General features: G+C 43.5%; 1 protein-coding gene across 1 annotated transcript in view; it reads right to left on the bottom strand.

The window, feature by feature from the left end:
- Nucleotides 1-26,940, bottom strand: part of thsd7ab (thrombospondin, type I, domain containing 7Ab) — a gene marked incomplete at its 5' end in the record, with an annotated part of 323,450 nt that overhangs the window by 6,661 nt on the left and 289,849 nt on the right. The window contains 7 exon segments of the mRNA XM_084336532.1: nt 3,002-3,089; nt 4,551-4,764; nt 5,101-5,186; nt 9,124-9,222; nt 11,028-11,201; nt 17,791-17,959; nt 26,547-26,692. Of these exon segments, the coding sequence (XP_084192658.1) occupies nt 3,002-3,089; nt 4,551-4,764; nt 5,101-5,186; nt 9,124-9,222; nt 11,028-11,201; nt 17,791-17,959; nt 26,547-26,692 (976 nt within the window).

Here is a 26,940-nt window from a genome sequence, read left to right on the forward strand (position 1 = left end):
AGTGGGCATGGCCGGACAGGTGCAGGTGCATTGTAGCGGAATTCTTTCAAATGGTAAATGGCTGCTTTTTTATATAGCGCTTTTATCCAAAGCGCTTTACAATTTGTTACTCACATTTTACCCATTCACTCACACATTCACTCACACATTCACACACCGACGGCGGGGGCAACCATGCAAGGTGCCAACCTGCTCATCGGGAGCAATTAGGGGTTAAGTGTCTTGCTCAAGGACACATCGACACGCTGCCCAGGAGGAGCGGGAATCGAACCGGGAACCTCCGGATTGCCAGATGACTGCTCTACCTCCTGAGCCACTGTCGCCCTAGGCAACAGGGGACTTCCCATAGAGCAGAGCGGGAGCTATTACGAAATATAACACGTGTAGAAGGTCACGCCATCTCCCCCAGATTCCCTCCCTGTTGAACAGGCTCCCCGACCAACCAGTAGGGGTCGCTATTGTAATGTCCAGGACTCATACCCCACCAGCTTCCCACCCGCGCCAATTGGACGACTGACCAAGCTGGAGGTACCGCTGTTGGGAATTGAACCCAGGTCTCTGCAGTGGTAGGCGAGTGCTTAATAGGACTGATGATTGTTTGATGTTTTACATCATGAGTTTATTTCTATGAATACCCTCTAGTTAACACCTTTATCAACCTCATAGTCACCTGTACCATTTCCCTCTCAATTCAATTACATCTTCTGATGACATCACAGCTTCAGGTTGGTTCTATAGCTGAACCTGTGATGTCATTAAAATGTAAAAGCTGAGCTCCACAGAGAGTTGCCAGAGCGGTGTTCGTGTTCCTATCAATGAGACTGTCTTAGACCACCGGAATAACGTGACTTCTTTGAGTGGTGGTATTCCCCTTTAAGAAACGTTCTGCTAGCTTTCATTGCAGACACATGTTGAGAAGCAGCAGTCGTGTTGACAGGGTAGGGACTGTGATTTAAGACATAACTATACAAGTACTCACTGACATGGAAAGTAATAATGTCAATAATGTGTGTAATGAGTAATAAGGATCGTATGATCTTTTGACAAAGCATCAAAGAATAACAAGGGATGAGATGGAGGGGATGATGTTATGAACCTAAATTAATCCACAACACAAGGTCCTCCAAAGGGTTCCTGGAGACAATGTAATGTTTTCTATCTGGTCTATTTTGGGAGATGTGGTTTTGAAATAATTAGATTTTTAGAAGGAACAAAAACAAGTTGACATGCCATTAAGACTTGAAACATAGTCATTGGCTCCTTACATTTGTAGAATGATCAATGTCCAGTCACATTCTTTGGCCAGAGGCCCTCCATCTGTATTAGGTTTCAGTCCTCCAGGTCAAAAGGTTGGGCATCACTACACTGCTCTCACTCTCTGGGCACCTGCACAATGATATTCCCTTTCCTGGCCACCGGAGGGCAGTGTGACATCATCACAGTGAGATGCTGCATTATTAATAAGGCTTTTGAATATTATTCCAGGGAGACAGAAAGAATTCCCGTCCCTTTTTTTAATATATATATATATATATATTTTACTGCAAATGGAGTAGTTATGAAACCTAGTTTAGCTGTCGTGTGGTATATTAGGCTTGAGAGCGCTGTGCTGTTCAAACATCTTGTAAAGACACAGGGCAGCTAGTTTTATATACATTTTGACTTTTGAGGCTATTAAAGTTAAAGTTTCGTTTTATGGGCTAAGAAACTTGTATAATATACCCACAATTTAGATGGTCAAATACATCCCAGATTGTATCTTTAATAAGGTATTTAGCTGAATCCTATCATTCTGTTGTGAAGAGGCCACATAATAATGGGACAGTAGGTCCACCTCAAGGAAGGTTGAAGAAATAGCGCCAGCAGCTCAGGTCTCCTTCTTCTCTGAGGGCGATGCGTCCGAGCTTCTCAAGACACAGAACCCATTGGTACGTTTTATGTCCAACTACACTTGTAGTTAATTAAGTTTCAAGTTGCTCTAACAGCCGATCTGAAGTCCTTTCACTACCACACTACAGACAGTTAACCTTTCTCTACCACACTACAGACGGTTAACCTTTCTCTACCACACTACAGACGGTTAAACTTTCTTTACCACACTACAGACGGTTAAACTTTCTTTACCACACTACAAAGGGTTAACCCTTTCTCTGCCACACTACAAAGGGTTAACCCTTTCACTACCACACTACAAAGGGTTAACCCCTTCACTACCACACTAGAGACGGTGGTAGACTGAACTTCGGTAAGCAAACTATCTATGCATTCTGAAAGCTCTATTCTAAACAAACCTTGGGTGGTTTTTGGCAAGACCTCACCTGTGCTGGCACCTTCACTCGGCCAATCAGGCGGAACATGTGACACCCGTGGAGGGGTCACGGGGAGAGGTCAAAGACTTCAGCTAGTTATATGGGGGCTCCTTCCACGTCCCGGCAAAGATAGTAGATAAGAAAACGGAGCAGTTGCAGTGTCCTAAGTGGGCGGGACCTTTACACTGGCGCTATCCCTATTCGTTCACTGTGAGATCGCTGGTCTCCTAAGGTGGGGTGGGGGTGGGGGCGGTAAGCCAGCCAATGCTCACAATAGCTCACATGGCGAATGACATGGAAATGACTCGGAGTTGCACTGTCTCCTTTCTGAACCATCTCTGATCCCGGGTCAGCTGCTGCTGCTGCTTTGGGCCAACTCTTGGCAATCGGGGCATGTGTAAGTCAACTCCTGTGCATTTTGACCCATCCAGACCACCGTCCAATTGGACTCGTTAGCCTTAAGGGAGCGGCTCATCATGGCACAGTAGCTGCTGCTCTCAGGAGGATGTGGCATGGAGAAAACAAACAAAAACAAACATGAAACGATGATGGATGAACTAAAGGCATATGAATGGGGATTGATTCAACTATCTCGGTCGGGAGGGGGGGGGGGGGGGCAATCACAGCTGGGATGGTGTTTCTGGTGAGTGACGAGGGAGGGAGGAGGAACGATGAAAATATAGTAAACTCACCACACTAGGTATATCATAGACAGTATGAATATGAGGAGCACGAAGGCTCCTGCTGCTACACCATACACCCACATCTTCAGCTTCCCATCTGGAGGAAGAGGAGGAGACTCGTCAGTCTGCCTGTTCTGTTCTGTTCACAGCTCGTTATGGCAGCACGCTGCCATTATGGCCTCAAACTGTTCCTTTTCCCCCTGAGAGGTTGTGAAAACGCCCACACGTCGCCACAAACGTCTCTCTCTCTCTTCCTTTTTTTCAAAACAAGTTTCAAGAGACCTAGTTAGAATATAACTCGCAGGGGTGTGACGATATGTATAAGAAAAGAGAACTGTTTGAAAAATTAATGATACAAGGATTACTAGATAGCATATGTGTCTCTCTCTCTCTCTCTCTCTCTCTCTCTCTCTCTCTCTCTCTCTCTCTCTCTCTCTCTCTCTCTCTCTCTCTCTCTCTCTCTCTCTCGTGCGCCTGTCAGAGGAAGGATTATGCATTGACATATTTGTCTAGACAGCCACGATCTGCTCTTGGATTGTGATGTTTTCTCAAGTGTTGTTTTCGCTTCGTTGTCGCGTGCAGCTGACCGGAAAGCACTGCGTCGATGCCTTCTGAAATATTGATGTTACCAGCAGTTCAGTTGCTAGGAAAGAGGGTACATGAAACCACATCCATGAAACCACATCCACAGAACCACATCTAACATGTTATCTTAGTCTTGAATTTCTTCTCTTTTTCAGCAACACCCTACTTCACACTGTTGCATACATTCACACGTGGACTGCCTAGTAGTGCAACCGCCATCTGACAATGTTGGCCACTTAGCAGCTTCACTTGAGCGGTGGTGAGTTAAGTGCCTTGCTCAAGGACACTTCATCGTTTATTCATTCACGTTCCCGCCCCCAGATCTTTCTTGCAGATCTGGAGGATCAAATCGGCAACCTTCCATTTCATTCCCCGCTTCTCTGGCCACCACATGCACTTGTTTGTGTCAGTATGTTAAAACTGCCATAAATTAGTATCAGCTACAAGTATACTGACGGACATGTGGCACAAACACAAACTGCCCTGGTAAAGTTCATAGGGACAGCTTGGACTCAGAAGGACGTAAATAAAGTTTGACAGCTTTTTCTTTTTTCAGGAAAGACATAATATAATTTTGCCTGAGATTTCCACAATGTGCTTCCAACTAAATACATGTCATCACGAAATGTATAGAATATATAGACGGTTTCAAAGTGACAACAATAATGTTCTAAACGGACCCAAGTTAATTTCCAGTTGCAATGTTTGCTAAAGCAATAACTGACAGGAAATACACTTGGGTCCAAATGGTTCCCTAGCAACAGAATTCCAGTGAAACCGTCAATAGAATAGACATTTTTTCGACCAAGAATTCCACTTCTGGCCACTCTGGCTCCAAGCCCCACTTTCTACATACTGCATCTACAGTAGAATAACTTCTTCGTTCCCACACTGTAGCATCTAACCAGTCCATTAGGTCCATGTGGCCCAGTAAGACCTGGGTTAGAGACTGGATCTAGCCTGGAGGTCTGACCTGGTCCGTAGGGCTGCAGGTACCAGGTGCGACCGGTGCGGCCAGGCTGGACGGTGGCAGGCAGGGTGGGGTTAATGGCACGACTGGTCTTCACATCCGCCTTCTCGGCCCCGGCTGTGGGGATCACCAGGATGGGGATGGGGGTGCACTCTTCCAACTGGCCGGTGGGATAGAGCACCTCTGTGAAGCCATCCTCGCACATACACACTCCGGCCTGCAGAGGGCAGTGTAACATCAGGTTATAGTTGAGCAGATAGTGTTGGGCGGGGACTACATGTGTGTGCTTTGGTGTGATGACTTAAGCCTATGTACTGTTACATACATATAGACTATATATGTTGTTTCCTTGAACATGCTACAGTACCTTAGTGCTTTCCTATTTAACTGGATCGACTGGTATTTCTGACATTATGGAAAACCAGTTTTCAAGATTCTGATACTGTCATCATTTGATGCATCCAAACCCAATCAGGGTTCAGTGCATGTTGTTGTGAGTTGAGTGACACTAGTGTGAAGGTGGTTTGTGTCTGATGAGAACAGAGCAGCTCACCTCAGTGGCACAGAAGGACTTTGGCAGGAGACAGGGAGGCTCACAGGAGCTGTTGTCTACTTGTGGGTTGATAGGAGGACATCCTCCTGTAGGACACATGATATTAGAGACAGATTCAGTACCTGGAAGACAGGGTATTAGAGACAGATTCAGTACCTCAAGGGCAGGGTATTAGAGACAGATTCAGTACCTGGAGGACAGGGTATTATGGCGCTTTTCCACTGCATGGTACCTACTCTACTCTACTCTATTCTACTCTACTCTACTCTACTCTACTCTACTCTACTCTACTCGCTTTAGGTACCTGGTACTTCGTTCCTTTTCCACTGCAGGTACTAAAATAAAGTACTCAGTTTGTCTCCGTGTGGGGAGGCGGGGCTGCTGGTGTACAGCTGAGAGCTCCATAGCTCTGTGAGAGCTCCAGCATAGCTATGTCCGTGAGCTAGTAGGCGCAAGCCAGAGTAAAACACAGTTTTCAATCAATCAATCAATAACAACATTAACGAGACTCTCGTTGTGTCTATTCTGCTAACGCTAACGTTACCTCTCATTGTGTCTATTCTACAAGCGTTAACGTTAGCTAGGCTGTCTATGCTAACGTTAACGTTAGCATTAGGCTAACAAGCTGTAACGTTACCAGTCGCGTCTATTTGCTAACGTTAGCATTAGGTAATAACCGGTTTAAAATGGATGGTGATTACTCACGTTGTGTCTATTCTACTAGCATTAACGTTACTCATACAAACAATCAATAGCGAGTTATATTGATCACGCTATGTACGATAGCCATGCTAAAACGCTAGCACAAAATTAGCACAACATAAGCTTAAGCCTTAACAAGTCAGCAATCTTTTTGCGAGACTAAACTCTCGGCTCGGTGGCAAATTGTGTTGATGTCGGTTTTGTTTAATCAATAAATGAGGCAGAATACACAGTGACTGTATCGTTTGTTTATTGAACTTGTGCCTGCTGCAACCATAATGAAATCCTATGCGAGACATTAAAGATGGCGGATTTCTGTTTTCGTTCAGACTCTCCAACGAGTGACGCGTCTCTCTTCTGACCAATCAGTGGTCTGCAGTGTTTCACGTGACTTTTCTAGTACCAGTTCTACTTGCTTGGCTCGCGCTTGGAACCATGACAGAGCAGGGACTAAAAAAGTACCCAAAAAGTACCGAAAAAGTACCTGGTACCAGGTACTTTGGTAATGGAAAACCGAAAATACCGAGTAGAGTAGAGTAGAGTAGAGTAGGTACCATGCAGTGGAAAAGCGCCATTAGAGACAGATTCAGTACCTGCGGACAGGATATTAGAGACAGATTCAGACCTGGAGGACAGGATATTAAGAGACAGATTCAGTACCTTGAGGACAGAGTATTTTTAGCATCTGTTAATCTGTACTGACATTTATACAATGGCATGCACATTTATTGATTCTGATTGGCTGAAACAGTCAAGTTAGACGTGGTTATTTCTCATAACACACGCTTGTGATCCCAGAACCTGCCCACAACCGAATTACAATCACTCCGCCAGTTCGAGTTTTTAGAAATTAAACCAAGATGGCGGACAATAATCTTTACGAATGGATGTGTTGATAGCGTCATAACGACTAATTCAAAAACAATTCTGTCACCTGGAATGTGTTAGTTGCTTACACAATGTTGGATTATGTAATTGGTTGGTCATGACTCATTGTGGAACAAAATATAAATCGCGGGAAGTCTGTTGTTAGATGCATTCCTCAAAAGGACACTCATTTCACTGTTAATAAAATGTTCAAGCAATCAATCAATCAATCCAATAACACACGCTCACTTCACTGTTAGACGGCATGCTTTGATGCAGCTCGGAGGTGCATGCCATCTAAGAATGAAGTGAGTGTGTGTTATTGGAATGATTGATTGATTGATTGAAAATCTTATTAATGTCCACCTTGTTTAGAACTGGTTATGCTTAGGCCCTCTTTCGAAGTCGGTTATGCTTAGAGTTTTGAATCAGGGCTGGTGGTTTATCGCCCTGCTCTAAAGATAAACTCTAAGCATAACCGACTTCATAAGAGGGCCTAAGCATAACCAGTTAGAAACAAGGCGGACATTAATACCATTTTCAATCTTGAAAATGTTCAATCAATCAATCAATCAATCCAATAACACACGCTCACTTAAAACAGCGCACCTCCCAGCTGCTTCTATAGAAAGTAGGTTCAAAAAAAATAATTGCCTCCTGTAGGGAGGCAACTTCTCTTCTTTTTTTAAACCTACTTTTTCTGCGGATGGTTGTGAATAAATCTCCATTATGCTTCAATTAATGTGTGTTTATTATATAGCAATAACGTTGGATGAATTCGGCAATTGTATAAAGATGTAAGCACTGTCTATCTGTAATAAAATTTTCAATCAATCAATCAATCAATCATTCCAATAACACACGCTCACTTCATTCTTAGATGGCATGCCTTGAAACAGCGCACCTCCGAGCTCCTCCGAGCTGCTTCTACACACGGAGGCAACTTCTCTTTTGTTTTTACTACTTTTTCTGCAGATGGTTTTGTCAATAAATCTTCAATTAATGTGTGTTTATTGTATAGCAATAAGGTTGGATGAATGCGCCAATTGTATAAAAACCATTACACCACTTGTAGTCGTGTGTTATGAGAATTAGAGCATGCCTAGGGGGGTCTAACAACCCTCGGCTGCGTCTCGGGCCTAACAACCACCCCTAGGCATGCTCTAATTCTCATAACACACTCCTGCACGTGATGTAATGCTTAACCATTACATCAGTGTTTTTAAAACTTTATTCTTTAGCGTTTATCGCTTTTCTGGTCAAGCATGACCGACAGAAACAGGTTGAATGGGATGTAGAGTAGGGGAAGACACTCTGAGAAAATACGGCGGGTCCGGGAATCGAACTCGTGTACCCCAGATCCGTGACGAGCACGGTTGTCCCCGACGCAGAAATAGCGCCGAGGTACGCGGTGAGCTACGGGAGCTCGCCCTACATCAGTGTTTTAATGCACTCACATACCTTTGGGATTGTTGGACATAAAATAGAATAGAATAGGATATCTTTATTTATCAAGCACACAAATTCCACCCCTTGCATTTAACCCATCCCAACCAACTAGGAACTAGTTAGCATCCCAACCAACCATTAACTAGTTAGCATTAACACAGTTAGTTAACACAGCATTAACCCATAATAGTCTTTGATCATAACATTAACACACATAGTCCATTATGTCTGTGGCTGGTATTTACTATACTGTATATACTGTACTATACTGTCTATTCTACCAGCTACTTCGGCAGGTGACATCATTTGGAGGTTCAAGTCTGAAGATCAGCTCGCTTGGTAAAATAGTGAAAAAGTGTCTGTGGTATTTTCAGATTCATCAGCCACTGTGGCTAGTGGACGGACACGGTTCATTGCCTGCTGGGACAGCAAAGCACCAAGCCTGGCTTTTAAAGCCAGCACTTTGATGTCTCAATTTGGAGGGAGCATCAGTGGGCTGAGCAGCCACTTCCCCTTGATCAGTATGGCTCACTCTGCACTGGGACAGGCTTAAATGTGACGGCGGCTTGTGCAGAATTCAGCATTAGTGAGACTGCAAAGTGTTAGGGGTCAAATTTACTTTGCGCGTGTCATATATTTTCCTGCCCAAATAAGGGAGGGCGGCTCCTTCGGCATGAGAAAATGAATGGGTCATTAATCTAGATTGGTCTGTGGTTCACACAGGCTCTTTAGCTTGAACAAGGTCTTCTAATATTGATCTCTCTCCCTGCTAAGGCAGGGGATTCGAATTTCAAAGAGACCGTCACCCATAGTGTGAGCAATGTGGCTCTTAAATGAGGTTAGCAAAACACATAATCCCCCTGTGAAACGTCACCATCTCACCTCACAATGCAGTTTAAAGGAGCAAATTATTGGTGAACTGGAAAAGAAAAAACAGCGTTAATTTTTGCCATGGGGCGAACCGGAGCTTTAAGCCGTCTACTGGGACGGGTCTCTGCTTCCTACCCGTCACGTTGACTCCGTCCGAGCGCTGGCACCAGGCGACGAGGAGGGGCGAGTTCTGACGCCCGCTGCTCATCCATTTGTACTCGTAGCACTCGCCACCTGAGAGGACGAGAAGACACGGCCAAGTGAGTATTTGTCACACGCAAAACAGCAACACAAGAGCCACACGAGAGCGTGATGGAGGATGAGGGCCATGTACTGTGTGAGTGAGGGCCATAAGGAAGCAGCTGCTGACTTGTATTATCAGTATCAATGTCTCTGGAGTGTCGAGGTTCCAGTTCATGTTTTAATCGTCAACAGCAGCTTTGGCTTTAATGACTTCTTATCAATGCTATTATGGCTTCATCAATATATCCACCCCGCGCAGCAAATACCAAATTTCCTCAGAGACCCCGCCTGTAACCAATCATCGGTCTGAGACATTCGAGTGGCGCAAATGAGCGATTTAACCTTGAACAAAAGAGAGATATATTCTCTACAGTATCACCACTGCTCTCTCCTTCTCTTCTCCTCTGTTCTATCTCCTTTTCTCCTTTTTCACGTCTCGGCCCCCTTTCTTAAAGGATAACTCCACTATTTTGGGAAATTAGCTTATTTAACATCTTCCCTGGAGTTAGACAAGAAGATGCATACCTTTTTTGTCTCTGTGCGTGCATTTTAGCTTTGGGAATAGATGCTCCGTTAGCATAGCTTAGCTTCATCACTGGAAGTGAGGCAGGACAGTAGCCTTACAGTGCCTTACAGTGTATTGCAAGGTCTGACATTGACCAAACTTGATATGCATGACCTTGGTGGGCTCTAGGTCAACTCCTGAAAAGGGGGTCAATGTCAGACTTTGCAATCAAAAGTTAGGGGGCTAATAACCCTTGCCATAATTTCAGTGCGCCCCTAACTTTTGATTGCAAGGTCTGACATTGACCCCCTTTTCAGGAGTTGACCTAGAGCCCACCAAGGTCATGCATATCAAGTTTGGTCAATGTCAGACCTTGCAATACACTGTAAGGCACTGTAAGGCTACTGTCCTGCCTCACTTCCAGTGATGAAGCTAAGCTATGCTAACGGAGCATCTATTCCCAAAGCTAAAATGCACACACAGAGACAAAAAAGGTATGCATCTTCTTGTCTAACTCCAGGGAAGATGTTAAATAAGCTAATTTCCCAAAATAGTGGAGTTATCCTTTAAGCTCGCTCCATTCTGCCTCCGTCTGCCTTCCCTCGCACCCCTCCCGTCTCTGTTTTTTTCTCCAGCATTTCTCGCCAACTCCCGCCCTCCTCCTCCTTCCCTCCTTCCCTTCTTTCTTTCTCTCTTTCCTCCGCCTCTCCTCATCTTGGCCTGGGTCACACCTCCCCCAGGGGTCTGCAGAGATGTGGCGAAACCAGGTCAGGCCTGCGTACATTGGCCAGGGAGAGGAGCGGGTGGTGGTGGTGGAGGGGGGGTTGCTCTGCAGACTGGGCTCATGTCTACTGTACATGTATGTGATGAGCCTTGGTGGCAGTGATTCATAGTCAACACTATGGCTCCCCAGTCTAATGCGTGATTAATGCGCCTGGGGAATCACGCAGTCTACCAACTGGAAATGAGCATTTCAGTGTGTCGACTCAAGACATCCCTTTTGGGGACGAGTGTCATTTGACCTGGTTGTCTATGATAAACAAAGAGACGTCTCTCTCCCATCTGTTAGTTCTGCTGCCAGGTTCAGGGCTGCCTGCTTGCCAATGATCAATGATCACGTTTCCCTCCGCTGCCACACTACCAAATGGTTAACCCTTTCACTGCGACAACACAGAAGGTTGACCCTTTCACTGCCACACGACAGCAGGTTAACCCTTTCACTACCACACTACAGAAGGTTAACCCTTCACACTACAGAACAGTCTTAAGTTTGTCCAAACCGGTTCCTCACCACTGCAGGGCCGGGACTCCCAGTCCTGGTCGGGACACTGCTGCAGGTTCTCAGGCTCCTGGGCCATGACGGCCCGCGACCGCGCCTGGAACGAGCCGAAGTCCACGCCGGCCCCCTTGACGCACACACTCACACACGGGTTCCAATCCGACCAGTCCATCAGGTAGCATTCTCCTGCAGGAGGTGGAGGACAGTAGACTGTAGAGTCGACTTTATTCAATGAAACACAACGACAAACTGTTTGGAGCGTGGCTAAACAAACTCGGCTTCATCCGTTTAAAGTGGATTCTATTTTTAAGAATTGACACGTCCTATTCTGGTAACACTTTATAATAACACTCAGTTATAAGACCTTTATAAGGTATTTGTAAATAATGAACTAATCATGAACAAATCATTTATATACATTCGTAAATTATTATTAAATCATTTATAACTATATTTGTATAACATTTACAAATTAGTTCTACATTATTTATAACTCATTATCAACATTGTTTGTACTTGATTTGTTCATCATTAAATAATGTTGTTTAATGTGTAGTAACACATTTGTAGATGCTTTGAAAAATGGATATGAAAAAACGACTATACTGTACCTCAATTTATTTGTTCATGTTCAACAAATGATTTGTTAAGACATTCATAAAACATATATAAATCATTTTCAGATGCTATTGTGTGCCCTAATCTGAAGTGAAGCCTATTCATCATTAACACTTTCAGTGCCATCAGGTGGCGCCAGAGTTAGCGCTTGAATGCCACCATCCACTTTAATGTTAACGTTAATATCGCCTAATCTATGTTTTAAATTATGGCTATGTGTCTAATCTGCCCGTCGCTTATCAAAGAATCATTTTCCAGTCAGTGCTGTCAAGGCAGATTGGTTTTTTATCGCTTCATTTCCGTTTGAGAGCATTTTGAAAAGCACCCGTTTTGAGGTAAAAAACAGCCCATTCTGGGCCATTCTGTGATAATCGTCTTTTACTGGAATATTCCAGAACGTTGATATTTGTCGGCCTATTTATAAATCGTTTTCAAATAAACGCTAGATGATCAATATTATACGTACACGCACGCCCATTCGAGCCGCGCGCTGATAATAGCCTTGTTCATTTCCTCATGGATTTTACAGTGAAACCGATGGAGGACATTTCACAAAACAGCTTACCGTACTTTTCGCACTATAAGCCGCACCTGAATATAAGCCGCAGCAGCTAAATTGAATGATGTGTACATATATAAGCCGCACTGAACTATAAGCCGCAGGTGTTTTAATGTTTAATTACCATATGTAATTAGCATTGGGACACAATACTGTCGGACAAATAACAAGAATTAACTCATTTACAAGTTGTATTAAGTTTAGCAAATAAGGGAACAGATGAATAACATTTCAATGCAGTCAAAAAAGCAATATTTAGATTTTTACATTTTCGGGTTTGGTCACGTCGAATCACATATAAGCCGCACCGTTATATAAGCCGCAGGGTCGAAAAATGGGGAAAAAAGGTGCGGCTTATAGTCCGAAAAGTACGGTATATCTTCATCAAAATGAGTCTGATTATCCTAACACTGATAACATAGATTCCTTACCTGACATCAGATGGTATCCAACTGGTATATTCCAATTCCTGATCACCATTTGAAAAAATCGATAAGTGTATAGATCTAACGTGATACAGTAGAATTCATGATCCGCGGCGCTCAGAGGATCCGTAATGAACTGTGGTAACCCCGGCTGCATCAGTGGACTGGAAAATGTGGAGTACAGGATTTTTTCCCCCATCCATTTTCATTGAGTCCATTCCAAAATCCCTTATGTCATCTGGGAGACGATAGGGGGCGCTTTTTTCCACATCTGATCGCCGGCGGCTCTCGGGTAGACTAGGGTAGGCTCGCGTGATGCAATATGATTTCAGATCGCTAAAAAAAAAAAAATAAAAAATCAGAGAAATCTCGTGAGTGGCTTTCAACGTAATATTAATAATTCCGAGAAAACTTGTGAGTGGCATAGAAAGTGTTAACAAATGTCTAATAGTTAATTATCTGTTTACTTTTTCATCACCTGTTACAAATGTTGTAGACAGCTTTCGGATACACCCATCTTTGTGACATCAAACAGTGACAGAATTAGGAGGACTATAGATAAATGCAATTTTATTAACATATAAAATACATGTGCATGACATATAGTGTAATGTGGGGGGGGCGTACTAGGACCCATGAGTACCCTGGCCAGGTATTGACAGAGTATGTAGACAGAAGTATCACACGAGTGAGACTTGACTTCGACGTGTGTTGCCGTCTGTTTGAATGGAAGCATGATACTAGCAGAGCCAAGTTATTCGTGCTGCCCCACGCTTTTATTAAGGTATGAGCAGGCTAAACACCTTTTTTGTTGGTAAATCTATTCCATCATTTCCGACCTACAACTCTTGTTGTGTAGACGTGCTTGATGTGGTGGGCGCTAACTTTACATTTGAAAATGTGTTTGTTCCTAATGTGTGCTCAGTATATTGTGGTATGTGATGATGACACGACACACGAGGGTAATAATTATTTGTATTTTCAGGCTGTATCGGCGCCGTGGTGTTTCTTTTGGACTTTTGCCAATACGAAACATAAATATATCACTTTTACAAAACGTAAACATGTGGTTGATTAGTACTTTATTTACGTTTTCAGATGAGACCGCATTGCTATGGAGCAACCCCCGGAGTCTATACCCTTAAATCTGCCTCTTAGATATCTAGCTTCAGGAGAATAATGTTAGCATTCTTAAAATGCGTGGCGTTCCCCTTTAAAATACCGGCGTCCTCTGAGGTGAAACGTGACGGAGAACTTCACGGACACGCGAGATGAGAGAAATCCCTTTGAAAGTGTTGGAAAGTGTTTGAAAGTGTTTGCCATGTGAGGGGTTGTAATGCCACGGGTTGCGGTCTGGTCACAGCTGGTAACGGCGGCTTATTGAACAGCAGGGGAAATAGGACATAGGTCAAGGGAGGCTGTGTGTGTGTGTGTGTGTGTGTGTGTGTGTGTGTGTGTGTGTGTGTGTGTGTGTGTGTGTGTGTGTGTGTGTGTGTGTGTGTGTGTGTGTGTGTGTGTGTGTGTGTGTGTGTGTGTGTGTGTGTGTGTGTGTGTGTGTGTGTGTGTGTGTGTGTGTGTGTGTGTGTACAGTATGTGTGTGTGTGTAAGCGAGTATGTGTGTGGCAGTGCTTGCTGCCAAAGCTCCCTGAGCCGCCAAGCATAGTGTTTTAATTTCCTCTCAGAACCTCACTTCACCTCACCTCTCCGCACGGATAATAGAGCCATCCGCCTTCCACATCGCTGTGGGATACCAGTGTTCCTGCGGCTTGGCAGAATGGGACAGACCAGGGATCGAACATTAACGGGGGCTCAGGGCAAAAATGCCCTTGAAAATGTTGCCATACGCCCTTGGAAATCATTTGAGAAATGTCCGTCAAGGTTTCATTTGATTTTATTTCTTTTTATGTCACGAAAATATCTGATGGCATACTGGCAGGGGCGTAGCTTGGGGGGGGGGGGAGCTTAGGACGATTCCAATGGCCCAGCACTAGAGGGGGGCCCAGAAAAAGATTTTTTTTTTTTTTTTTTTTTACTAGACATCACTCAGGTGTATTTATTGATGCTCTCATTGATACTATGTTTGTTTCTGAAGTGTGTGTGTGTGTGTGTGTGTGTGTGTGTGTGTGTGTGTGTGTGTGTGTGTGTGTGTGTGTGTGTGTGTGTGTGTGTGTGTGTGTGTGTGTGTGTGTGTGTGTGTATGTGTGTGTGTGTGTGTGTGTGTGTGTGTGTGTGTGTGTGTGTGTGTGTGTGATATATAGAGAGAGAGGGGGGGCTTTGGTAGACTATTGCATTGGTCCATTCATTGAATATGAACGCAATGCGACATCCTTTACTAGGCTCACCCACCAACAGTGCAGGTGCTGAACTGCTGATCCGAATGTATAGGTAAAAACCATATTATGCGTTTTCATCAATAAATAAATGGCCAAAAATTTGCCAAAAAAATCACTGGGGGCCTACAAATACATTCTTTCATGGGGCCCAGAATCTACAACTACGACCCTGCATACTGGCATTAATGCGTGGCAGTGCATAGCCTTATCCCGGAAACAGCGAGGCAGCCAATGAGTTAATATTAATTGATCAAACATAGTAAAACATTTATAAATAGAATACTACAAGGGAAACGGCACCCAAATTAAGAATTCCAATTTATTTCCATGGCCTATACTATAGGAAAGTTCAATCAATATTTGGGAATCTTGTGTCATCAAGTATAAAGTCTACTCCATTGACACTGAATGGGAGACTGATAGTAGTGTACAGAACATGTATCCATATACTCAGAACCTTCCCCAGGGTGCTCTCAGTGTCATCTATACAATCTTTCCTAGACTGGTTATCTGGAACATACTGACTGGTTATCTGGGACAGACTGGTTATCTGTGACAGACTGACTGGTTATCTGTGACAGACTGACTGGTTATCTGGGATAGACAGACTGGTTATCTGTGACAGACTGACTGGTTATCTCGGACAGACTGGTTATCAGGGACAGACAGACTAGTTATCTGGGACAGACTGGTTATCTGGGACAGACAGACTAGTTATCTTGGACATACTGGTTATCTGGGACGGACTGGTTATCTGGGACAGACTGGTTATCTGGGACAGACAGACTTATCTTGGACATACTGGTTATCTGGGATAGACAGACTGGTTATCTGGGACAGACAGACTAGTTATCTGGGACAGACTGGTTATCTGGGATAGACAGACTAGTTATCTGGGACAGACTGGTTATCTGGGATAGACAGACTGGTTATCTGGGATAGACTGGTTATCTGGGACAGACTGGTTATCTGGGACAGCCAGACTGGTTATCTGTTGGCTACAATCTGTACTTTCATATTGCCTCTCATTTGACTTCATAAAGAATAGTGTTCAGTCTAAATCTCAATGGAATATAAAGTCATCAGAGTTGCTGTCCTCCTCCACCCTCCTGTGCTTTGATCTGGACCTGTTCAACCGTTCTACAGTAGAAGTGTGTCCACTGTAGTGGAGGAGGTGATATGGAACCGTCACGTCATGTGTTTGTGATGAAGTGCAGTGGTAAAGCATGAAGCAGGGTTCCAACACATTTTGAGATGCAAAGCACCTCTATGACCGCTCACTCACTCACTAACTCCTTCAATCAGTCTCTCTGCCCCCTAATAGCGTCCCACAAGCATTAGGTTGACATCAACTGACATTCAGGGCCTTGTTTATAGGGTACTAGTATTTACGTTACTGACATTCTGAGCCGTGTTTATACTGTAGCTAAGTAAGGGCCCGCGTCCACCTGCCTCATATTTATGACCGCACGCGTCTTTTTTCAATGTATCCCAATGGGGAGAGGGCGTATGCGGCCGCATGCGCCGCCTATAGGAAATGCGCTGCAGTCGGCTTCTTTTTTCAGCTTTTTTGTGCGGCCGAAAGTTGAAACTTTTTGAACTTTCAGAGCGATGCGCTGAGCTCATTTTCAGACAACCAATCACAGCCATTCATATCTACCACTCTGTTTGTAACCTGACACCGGAGCTGCCTGCCTGTCTGGCTGTCTCCCACAGTAGACGGGCCATTGAGATTCGCGACAAAACACAAATACACTAATAATAATAACTACATTGACAGTCTGAGCCGTGTTTCGCTATTGGCTTTGGTGATTTGGTTCAATACAACAATGCTTCACATTTATGACACTGTGTCCTTGTTTAGTTCAAAATGCTGTACTTGTCCAAGCCTCAGCTTTTAGGCAGAATTATTGTTTGAAACATAGGCTATGTGCTAATATATTATTACATATTAGAGCAACATCATACACACAGACTATAACAGTGACAAGATATTCAGTGTGGTGGTGAATTTCTAGGCTTAGTTTCTCCATACTGGCCTGGAAATGATCAAATAAATGTTTTCATTGTTTCCCATACTTTCTGCATAGGAGGAAGTTACCCAAACACTACATTGATTCATAAGCCAGATACAAAACACATGGCCACACACATTATAGAGTAGACAACTGCATAAAATGGCATATTTATGACACAGTACTTGTCATGTGGTCGTGTGTGTGTGTTGTGTGTAGCTTAATGGGACGAGCATGGCACGAACGCTGCTAGAATAATGATTTGATTTCAACTGGGGCCACCAATACGCATGACATTGAAAGGCAGTTTGGGCATAAGTGTCCACCATTGTTGGAAGCATTGCTAGCACTTTCACTACAGATAGGCTACTACTACTAAGTATTAGTTGATATCAAGTTCTAATGCAATCAATTACTGTTATTGAACAATACAAACCTGCCGATAGACCATTCGTTTTGAATGGCTGGACAAACAATTCTACAGATTATATTACAGACATCTATCTGTAGCATCTTTCAAGGTGGGGAGCAAGACAGAAATGTTACACATAAACTTCGGAATAACATTTTTGTATAGAATTTTTAGCTTGACACTCCCATTTTACTGCAATAAAAATAATTGGAATAAGGTGAACAGACTGAAAACTTAATCTTATTAGATAAAACATACTCATATGTTATTGCAGATGTTAACAACATTTTCTGGGGACATCCTTTGCATTTGAAAAAAAGGTAATAAATCACAATATGGCAATATTGTGATTGTAGTGTGGTGATAATATGGCATTGCGGGGCCCTACTATACAGTAGTGGTGCAGTGGTTACCAGGGCATGGCAGGGTGCAGGTCTCCTTCAGTGTGAAGCGCTTCTCTCCGTCGATGACCAGCTCCAGGCTGCTGCACAGCTCCTCGTCCACCAGGCTGCCGGAGCCGGAGCCGTGCAGCTCGAAGCAGGACAGGTTCCTGTAGCGCATGCCGTCCCCGCACACCACGCCCTGCAGGGACAGAGGAGGAGCGCAGAGGGACATTACAGCATGGACGTGCACAGGACTTTAGAGGGGCAGGTGCTCAAATGCTGAAAAGGGCACTGGGCCTGTGCATGTGTGAAGCGAGCGCGCAAAGTGCGCAAGCCCGATTTCTGGGGTCCCTTTTTATGCTTTTTGGGGGGTTTTGGTGATCAAATATTGAATTTGTTTTTGATCCACTTTTTCACCCCATTTTCTATTTTTCTCCCATCCCAATTTCATATATCCAATTCTTCCCTCCCCTGTCTTGAACGTTGCTAGACCATTCCTCCCACAGGTCAGTTGTAGTGAGGACAGAAGCCTTGCATCACGTGTCCCCTCCGGTACACGAGGAGGCAGCCTGTCGCATCTTTTCACCGCAGCAGCTCGAACTCTCAGTGGCGAGGAGTAACGTGTGGGAGGCCCACGCTGCCCCCGTCACTTCCTGCTTCCGTCGCATCGGCGTCACCAAACCGACTTGTAGGAGTCGCAGTCCACAACGTGAAATCTCCACCCACCGGCTTTCCCACCCTCTAACACTTGCCAATTGTGTTAGTATGAACGACCGGCCAGCCGGTAGCAACACCGAGAGCTGGGCTCGAACCCAGCGTCTCCTGCGTTAGAGGCGAGCGCCTTGCCCACTGCGCCAATCAGCCGCCATAAATATTGAATATTGAACTAAAATAATCAGTGCAGGAGCTCACTTATGCTTGAAAGACACTTTTATCACTGACTTAAAGGGGAACTATCTTATAAATGGCCTTTTCCAGTGTTTAGCATTGTTTTCTAGCAATGTGGGGTTGTACCAACACTGTCTTATGTCTCAAATTCTCATTTTGGTGCATTCTTCCAGTTCAGATGAGACAAGATCCTCCCCCACTGAACCAAGCCATTCTGAATGTTGGTCCCCTGTGACGGAAGCAGAATTATTTGCATAATGATATGCGTACCTCCGCCCCTTCTGTGGTTTAGTTCCACCACTCACAATCAACAATTCGCACAACAACGGAGTGAGTGGGAATAATGCAGAAGCGGTTTCCCTGTCACTGACACTTCCTCAAAAGAGAGAACAAGAGAGAGAGAGAGGGAGAGACAGACAGACAGATAGAGAGAGGGAGAGAGAGGCTCTCATATGGTGCGACTCGTCTCAGAGCGATCTCTCCTCTGTCTCTGTCTCTGCATTTACACACAGTCGCGAGTTGAGCCGCTCACACACGCGCACATGCACACGCTCGCTCTCGGAGTGATCTCTCCTCTCTCTCTCCCTCTCTATCTGTCTCTCCCTCTCTCTCTCTCTCCCTCTCTATCTCTCTCTCTCTCGCTCGCTCGTTCTCTCTCTCGTATCAGCACTCACGTCAACCTGTTGCAAATTATCATAGCGCACGCTCCCACGCATATTCCGATCCGTGCAATAATATTCACAGGGGTATATATTGTCATTTGAAACAAGTTACCAATGCATTGTCCCGTGGGATTATGCCCCCCGCGGTGAAATTAATTAGTCCTCTCTATCTCTCTCTCCCCCAAAAGGTATCTGCCAGTACGTAGTGCAGTGCAGTGGGTGACTGACTCAAAGCACATTGTGAATATGGGCGGAGCCCAGCCAAAAACAGCTTGAAATCTTGAAGGGCAGAACTGCTGCACTACAGTATTTATTTATTTTTTTTAATAATATTTTAGCATTTTTACAGCTTTTATTGGCCACGCAGGACCGACAGAGGAGAGGGCGAACGGGAGGAGAGGTGGGGAGGACATGCGACAAATAACGACGGGAGCTGGGATCGAACCTGGGTCGGCCGCGTAGGTGCGCGAGGCACTATGGTATGCGCCACGAGGGCGCCCCAACTCTACAGTATTTGATTAGAAATACAAAACAAAAAAAAGAAAACGTACAGATGTGTTCCATACTCACAGGAATTGTGTAAAATTGCCCAAATAGTGAAAGAAATAGTAAGATAGTTCCCCTTTAACTCATTGGACGCCAGACCCGAGATAAGTCGGGTTAACTTGCTGACGCTTGAGCGCCAAACCCGAGAAAAGTCGGGTTTTCATCGTTATTTCTTTTTTCTTTTTTCATTCATTATCCATCCAGGGAGCCTGGTGTTATCATAGGGAATGAGTCTGTGATCGCAAAAGTGCAATACCGGCCGCATCCTACCAGGCGGCGGTATCGAGCATCCTTTGAAACCTTTACGTCTTGGGCTGTGCGTCGATTATATGGGTCCAGGTCGGCTATTTTTCTACGGGCAGGCCGAGAGGTTATAACGCTCGGATTGAGAAGAATCAAGTACTCCCGATCCGTGTTTTGTGGTGGATTATGTTGGCGACACGATGGATATCAATACTTGGTGTATGGCAACTATCCAAACATTTATGTAGTCACCGAGATACTAAACCGGGGAAATTATTCTACCTGCCAGACGCGCCGATTGTCAAGAAATCACTGCTCCAGGATACTGCGTTTGGTTACTTTATTGCAGTTAAAAACAGTTCATATAGTAACGTCATTAAAAGGCGAATCACAGCTTGATTTACTATAGTGTAGCGTGCGGTCAGCAAAGAATGACGTCCCTGTTTCACCTCCTCATTACCGTACCTGAAACTCGCCGGTGAACAGCTGACTTTACTACTACTACGACACCACGTGACCCCTTTGTGAATGACGTAACCATAACAACCCGTGGTCTATACCTGTCACCAACACTTGGAATGGCGATCAGATAATTGGAATATTCTTTTTGGGGTACATCCTAGTCAAGGTAATGATATCAATCTTGCGTTGATCCAAGAATGTCTTCATTGCGATCCGAGCGTATGTGTGTAACGCTAGTCCATAACGTATTCCGTTGGTGACGATCTAAGCATCAAAAAACGTAATACCTATCATATGCATTTTATTTTTATTTATTTTATTTTTATTTTGATATTGTAGCGTGTGTAGGGACGGGACGCCAATGCATTTAGTATAATACACGTTGCGAGCTATTACCAGCCTCCCAGGAATTACCCTAGACCGCTCTAAAACCATACTTATATTCACCACGGTATAAAACGGGAATGTATGGATGAAAAAATTCTTTCTTTTTCACATATTGAACGATAGATACTCGATGTCAATTGTCAAATGGGCCATAGTATTGTATCCATATAGCTATAATATAGAATATAGTTATAGCCCTGCAAACACCGCCACGTATTCCTATACTTTAGAACGCTGGCCTTTGTTAAGCTGTAAGCTTTATTTCTTTTTTTTTTAACTGCTTTTTGTATCATAAATCGATCAATAGAGACCATATTAGATCCCCAATTATCATATCATGGGGTATCATTGGAAAGCCACACTCATTGGCTACAACCCTGTATAAAGATTTCCGAGATCGCCAAATGATTGACAGAGCTAGAGCCCCGGGAATCGGGGGTGGTAATGTGTACTTTTGTGTACTTTGGGGCACGCCTCACATATCGGCATGTAACTCGAGAACCGCTGAGCGGATTTTGTCACCTGAAAGGGCAATCGACAGGCAACAAATAGGGCTTTAATTCTATCTATATATTGTATTAAAATAAATGCATGCCACTAGAGGTCGGCAAAGTGGCATCGCAAATCGTCCTCATGAGGGCCCACATGTGGGCCCTTGGATGTTAAGAGGTTAATGTATATTTTCATTTTTACCGATGTTTTATGCGATTTATCGGAAAATACGAATTTATCAAAAAAATGCTAATTATATCTCTTTTATCGTAAAACCGCAAGGAAATTACTAAATCCAGATTCAACCCTGCCATTGGAAAGAGGAGCCTTTTCCCTATCCATAGATGTATGATTTGGCCATAATAAGGTCAAGGTCAAGTTCAAGGTCAAATATGAATTCATAATTAAAATCGATTATAATTTATCACTGTATCTACAAATCCTTCTGTTTAATCATCTTCCCTTTATTCATTTGCTTAGATTTTTTTACTCTTGATCTCAATAAGGTGGTGAATGAGCTCAGTGAGCGAAATCTCTTACCCCACAGATTTAACATGGTGTTATTCACCGTCAAAGATGCAAAAATAAATCATAATTTATATTCTCCTTTTCTTCATTACAATTTACTCAAGCCTAGTAACAGACACAATATTTCTGACACTGGAAATACATACCCCCAGGTCCCTAGATGTTCCTAGATACCAAGAACATGCTAATTGACCTTGCAGAAGTGGAGCAATCTTCCATTTACTTAGGCATGTACCTTTAGGTGAAATTTCTGAAAATAGGGCTACCACTTAACAGGTTAACCACACATCACACATATCCCTCTGGAGCTGATTGAGTTCATCTTTGAAATTGTTTTTTTTTATAAATAAAAGAAAAAACGTGCCATAAAGAGGGCACTTTTTTATGAGGAACAAAAGTGCAGGTGCTCGAGCACCCTTTGGGCGCTATGTGTGCACGTGCCTGCGTTACAGGTTACCACACATTCAGATGTGTTTATGTTCCGCATCAGTGCTCGTTGATAAAGGTTCACAGTTTTACGATCATGCTTTGTTTCATTTGTTTGGATTTCCCCCCCGGCGTTGTGAGACAGCTCGGTAATTATCAAGTACGCCCCAATTCGCCCCATGAATGTTTAGTTTCCCTTCACCATTTGCTGATGGTGAACTCCATCGTATTGCTCTGCTGTCATATAAATGTCAGCTGTTGACTTTGATGAGTATTTATTGAGAATCTAGCAGGTCTGTGTGCATCAATGTGTTGTGTGTGCATATACAAGGCATCTTTGTATATACTATTTATACATATATATTTTTTTTATTGGATAATTGGATTATTTATTCTATCATTATCATTAGGGCTGTCAACATTAACACGTACATTTCTTTGATTCATTTGAAAACCTTTACGCAATTTATAGCATGACCCTTTTTGACCCCAATCTCCTTCCATAGCTTCGCCAGTGGTGGCTGGTGTGTTTCTGTTCCGGATCACTCTGACATGCAAACCGGGAGAGTCATGAGTCCAGGGCCCTCATTCATCAATGTGTGCGTAGAACATGTTCTATTTCCACACGTAAGCACGGAATGTAGAACCAGTGTACGCACAGGGAAGTCGGGATTCATCACACGTGCGTACGCAGGCTCTATGCTCCTCCGTGTTGATGAATACCACTTTGTTCTACCGTCAATGCTCGTGCATGATTATCCATATATGGTCATGAAAGTGAGGAAACACCCCCCATGGGATGTGAAATAATGGACTGACCCGAGCGGAACTCTGAGAAACTCCACGGAGATTGTTCACTGCTGTCGAACCAAGAAGACACTATCGCGTATTATGGGATAAATAAAAGGCGGACTTGTAAACGGTGATGTCAGATATCAACGGCTCCCTAAGACCATTGCTGCAATTCTGCCTGGACAGCTCAAAATACTAATAAAGACCGTTCGTTGACCATTGTTTGGCGTTGGTTGTGTGTCATTATAACCGTGCTGTAATATGAATGCCTTTATTAGTTGTGTTCGATTGGCTATATGATTTTTAGAGGCATCTATTTTGTTGTCGGCTAATAAAGACCGCGCTGTAATATGAATGCCTTTATTAGTTGTGTTCGATTGGCTATATGATTTTTAGAGGCATCTATTTTGTTGTCGGCTAATAAAGACCGCGCTGGAATATGACTGCCTTTTCCCGTGTTGTTTGATTAATACCCAGGGATTAAAGTTCTCCTCAATTTTATTCCAAATCGCGATGGATCTCCCGTCAATTTTCTACCTGCTGCATATGATTTCTAGAGGCATACTACAATCTATTTTGATGTCAGTATTGGGTAGCCTATATAAACAATAATACGAGAGCATATACAAGAACAATGAATCTCACTGCATGTATGATGTAGCCTGCCTTTCAATACATGAACTTGAATTCCATCATGTTTGTGTGCGGGACTCACAAGGCTGTTGTCACAATGGGTGGTACCGGTACAGTAATAATAACAGTCCACACAATATCACGATCCATGCCATAGCCTATGTTCTATTAGGACATGATCTGTGACGACAAATGTTCTAGAATGTTTGATTAAGATATCATACTCTGACAGCATGCCTATGATCAACAAAAACGCGAACTTGAATCCCATCATATACATAGTCTGTCCACTATCTGGTGTCATTGCAATGCGTTTTCTATTCTTTCTTATACAGTAAAAAGGGGGAAGAACACTATATTCATATGACTTGTATTCTGCTTACAGCTTCGAAATTCCACTTGTTTCGTTTAACGTAAAGCCTTTTAAATATAATCAAAACGTTCCCGTGTTTCTGCGGTCTGCGCAAAATAATAACGAGTTGAGCTTTATGATTTATGATGAATTGAAAATGGGGGACCCTGATGTAAACAAGACGAAAGTCTTTCTCTGGTCTGCATCCCCAATTAACAATTGTATGTACTGAGCTGTACTGTACTGTACCCATTCTGCAATCTGTTAATAAACTTTTCAATCAATCAATCAATCAAGCTACGCGGAGCGCAGTCAGTCAGTAGCCTACACCCCGTATATTCCGATAACGCTATATAAACCATGCTGCATTCATTCTGAGAGAAAGATCTATTATTCCAAATGCTATTTATAGGGTTTTGACCATAATTACACTACTGTTGCTATTTTACAATGAACTATAATGAACTACGGTTCGTACAGAACATGCCAGTGTTATTATGCACAGAAGCTCATTTCCTTGTTGTAATAATATATTCTACCACTGGGCGTCAGGTAAGTGTGCTCTGACCTGTGCGTAGACGTAAGCACGGAGTCAAGTTCAAATCGAAATTGATGAATCCCACTCTTTGCTTAGAAATGATCGTACGCACAGGGTAAGCACAGATCTGTGCGTAGAACACGTTGATGAATGAGGGCCCAGACATCCCCTGAATGGCAGATTCCATTATACAACATTTCCAAAGTGACTTTTGGATTAAACCTCATGTTGTGTTAAGAATTGGCACTACTGACCGTTGTTAGCGGGTCAATGTTGACCCGGGGTCTAACTCAGTCCTGACCACTAAAAAGAAAGGAGTATCACTCAATATAGTTAATACTACATCCTAACTAACATTATATGCATTCATAACCATATAATCCCATTGTAATTAGATTTTATGGCCTCCGAGACACATCATGTCCCTTATTTTTAAGATGAAAATGAGGTTGTTCAATCATAATATACTAAATTTGAAACCCATAGATAATAAGGGTAAACTCAGTGCATGTGTGTGTGTGTTCCTGTGGGTCGCACATCTCGTGTGTGTGTGTTAAAACTGCATGACAAATAAAGACTTCTAGTCTAACAATTATTCTAGTCTAATAAAAAATAATAAAAATTAAAAAAGGAAATTCATAATTTACCATCCCTCGCCAGCCCTATTTAACATGGAGAAGTTCCCCTTCTTTGCAGGGCTATAACTTTTTCAATTTTATTGCTAAATTGACATTACTATGGCCCATTCAACGTCCTATATCTATTGTTCAGGGTGTAGCAACGTTATACTTTTTCATTCACATATTCATACTAAAATACGGTCTAAAGTATAAGTATGTTTTTATCGTTTTCTGCAGCTTTCTCCAGAACTTAATTTATAGCCCTAAATGCATTATATTGATGATAAAATACAGTTTGGTAGGAATCTGTGCGAGATAAAAAATTTCAACTGTACGTGCTTCTAGGAGTTACTACGTATGATCTGATGTTGACCGGATGGAGGGGGGGGGTCGTTTATAATTCCGTGGGCAACGTTATATCATTCATCTAGTGTGGGTGATATGATCATTAGAGCAGTTAGTATCGAAGACGTTAACAAATAACGCTGAAACTCACCGTAGCTTCCTCGTAGCGTTGGGAGATGAGCGTGGAACAGAATTTCTTCTATTATGGGATGTCGAAATATCCGATCCATTTCCAGGTTGTATAATAGTATATACGTCCAAATCATGTTGTTTATCGAGTTATTGGTAACGGAGCACTATCCGTTGTGATCAGCTCGAGTCCTGGGACTATTAGCGAGTGATCGGACCGAATTGAAATGAGCACCAGCTTCCACTTCCAGTTTCATCCCTGGGCGATCCGCCGATCGGCCAACAGATGGCGCTCTTGAACCGTTAGAGAGTTGAGAGGGGCTCACCAGTACATATCATGTCTCCGGGGGAGAAATATGATTTCGATCACAGATTTTTGAAATATTGATATCAAAGACGCTGTCCAACGTCTTCGGCAGAATAAGCATGGCGGGGAAAGACGCTGAACAGCGTCTTCGGCGATTAAAGTGTTAACGTGAGCCTATCATGTGATTAATGTTAAAAAAACATTTTGACAGCCCTAATTGTCATGTAACTTACATCAGTTTGTGACAGAGTATATTAATGTATACTATGAATTAATTTCATAAAGATTTACATCAGCTTCAAAGATTTAGTAAATTCGATTTAAAAAGCTGGAAGAATGAGTTTAGGTGGGTTAACCCCTCGCTGCCTCCCTGCTGCTGACCTCACAAAGTAAACCTCTATGAAGTCTGATATCCAGCTGTAGCTACAGAATGTACCTCAACTCTGCACTCGGACCAGGCACTGTACTGCCAGCGGTAGCAGGGTCTGACAGGACAGGGCTTCCACTGCTTCATCTGAGGGGAGCAGGGCCTCCCATCTCCCTGGGACGCCTGCACCACCGACCTCCGCCGCCACATCTTTCCTGCGTCACACAGACGGGGCAGTGACATCATCAGTATGTCCAGAACTCAGCTGCCAGGGTTCTCACTCACACAAAGCCCTGGCAGCACATCACCCCCACCCTCATCCATCTCCACTGGCTTCCAGTCAGGTTCTGCATCACCTTCAAACTCCTGCTCCTCACCTACAAATCCCTCCATGCCCTCGCCCCCCGGTACCTGTCTGATCTCCTCCACCAGTACACTCCATCCCGGAACCTACGATCCTCTG

The sequence above is a fragment of the Notolepis coatsorum genome (assembly GCF_963971535.1).
Source record: "Notolepis coatsorum genome assembly, chromosome: 19".
NCBI classification, from domain to species: Eukaryota; Metazoa; Chordata; class Actinopteri; order Aulopiformes; family Paralepididae; genus Notolepis; species Notolepis coatsorum.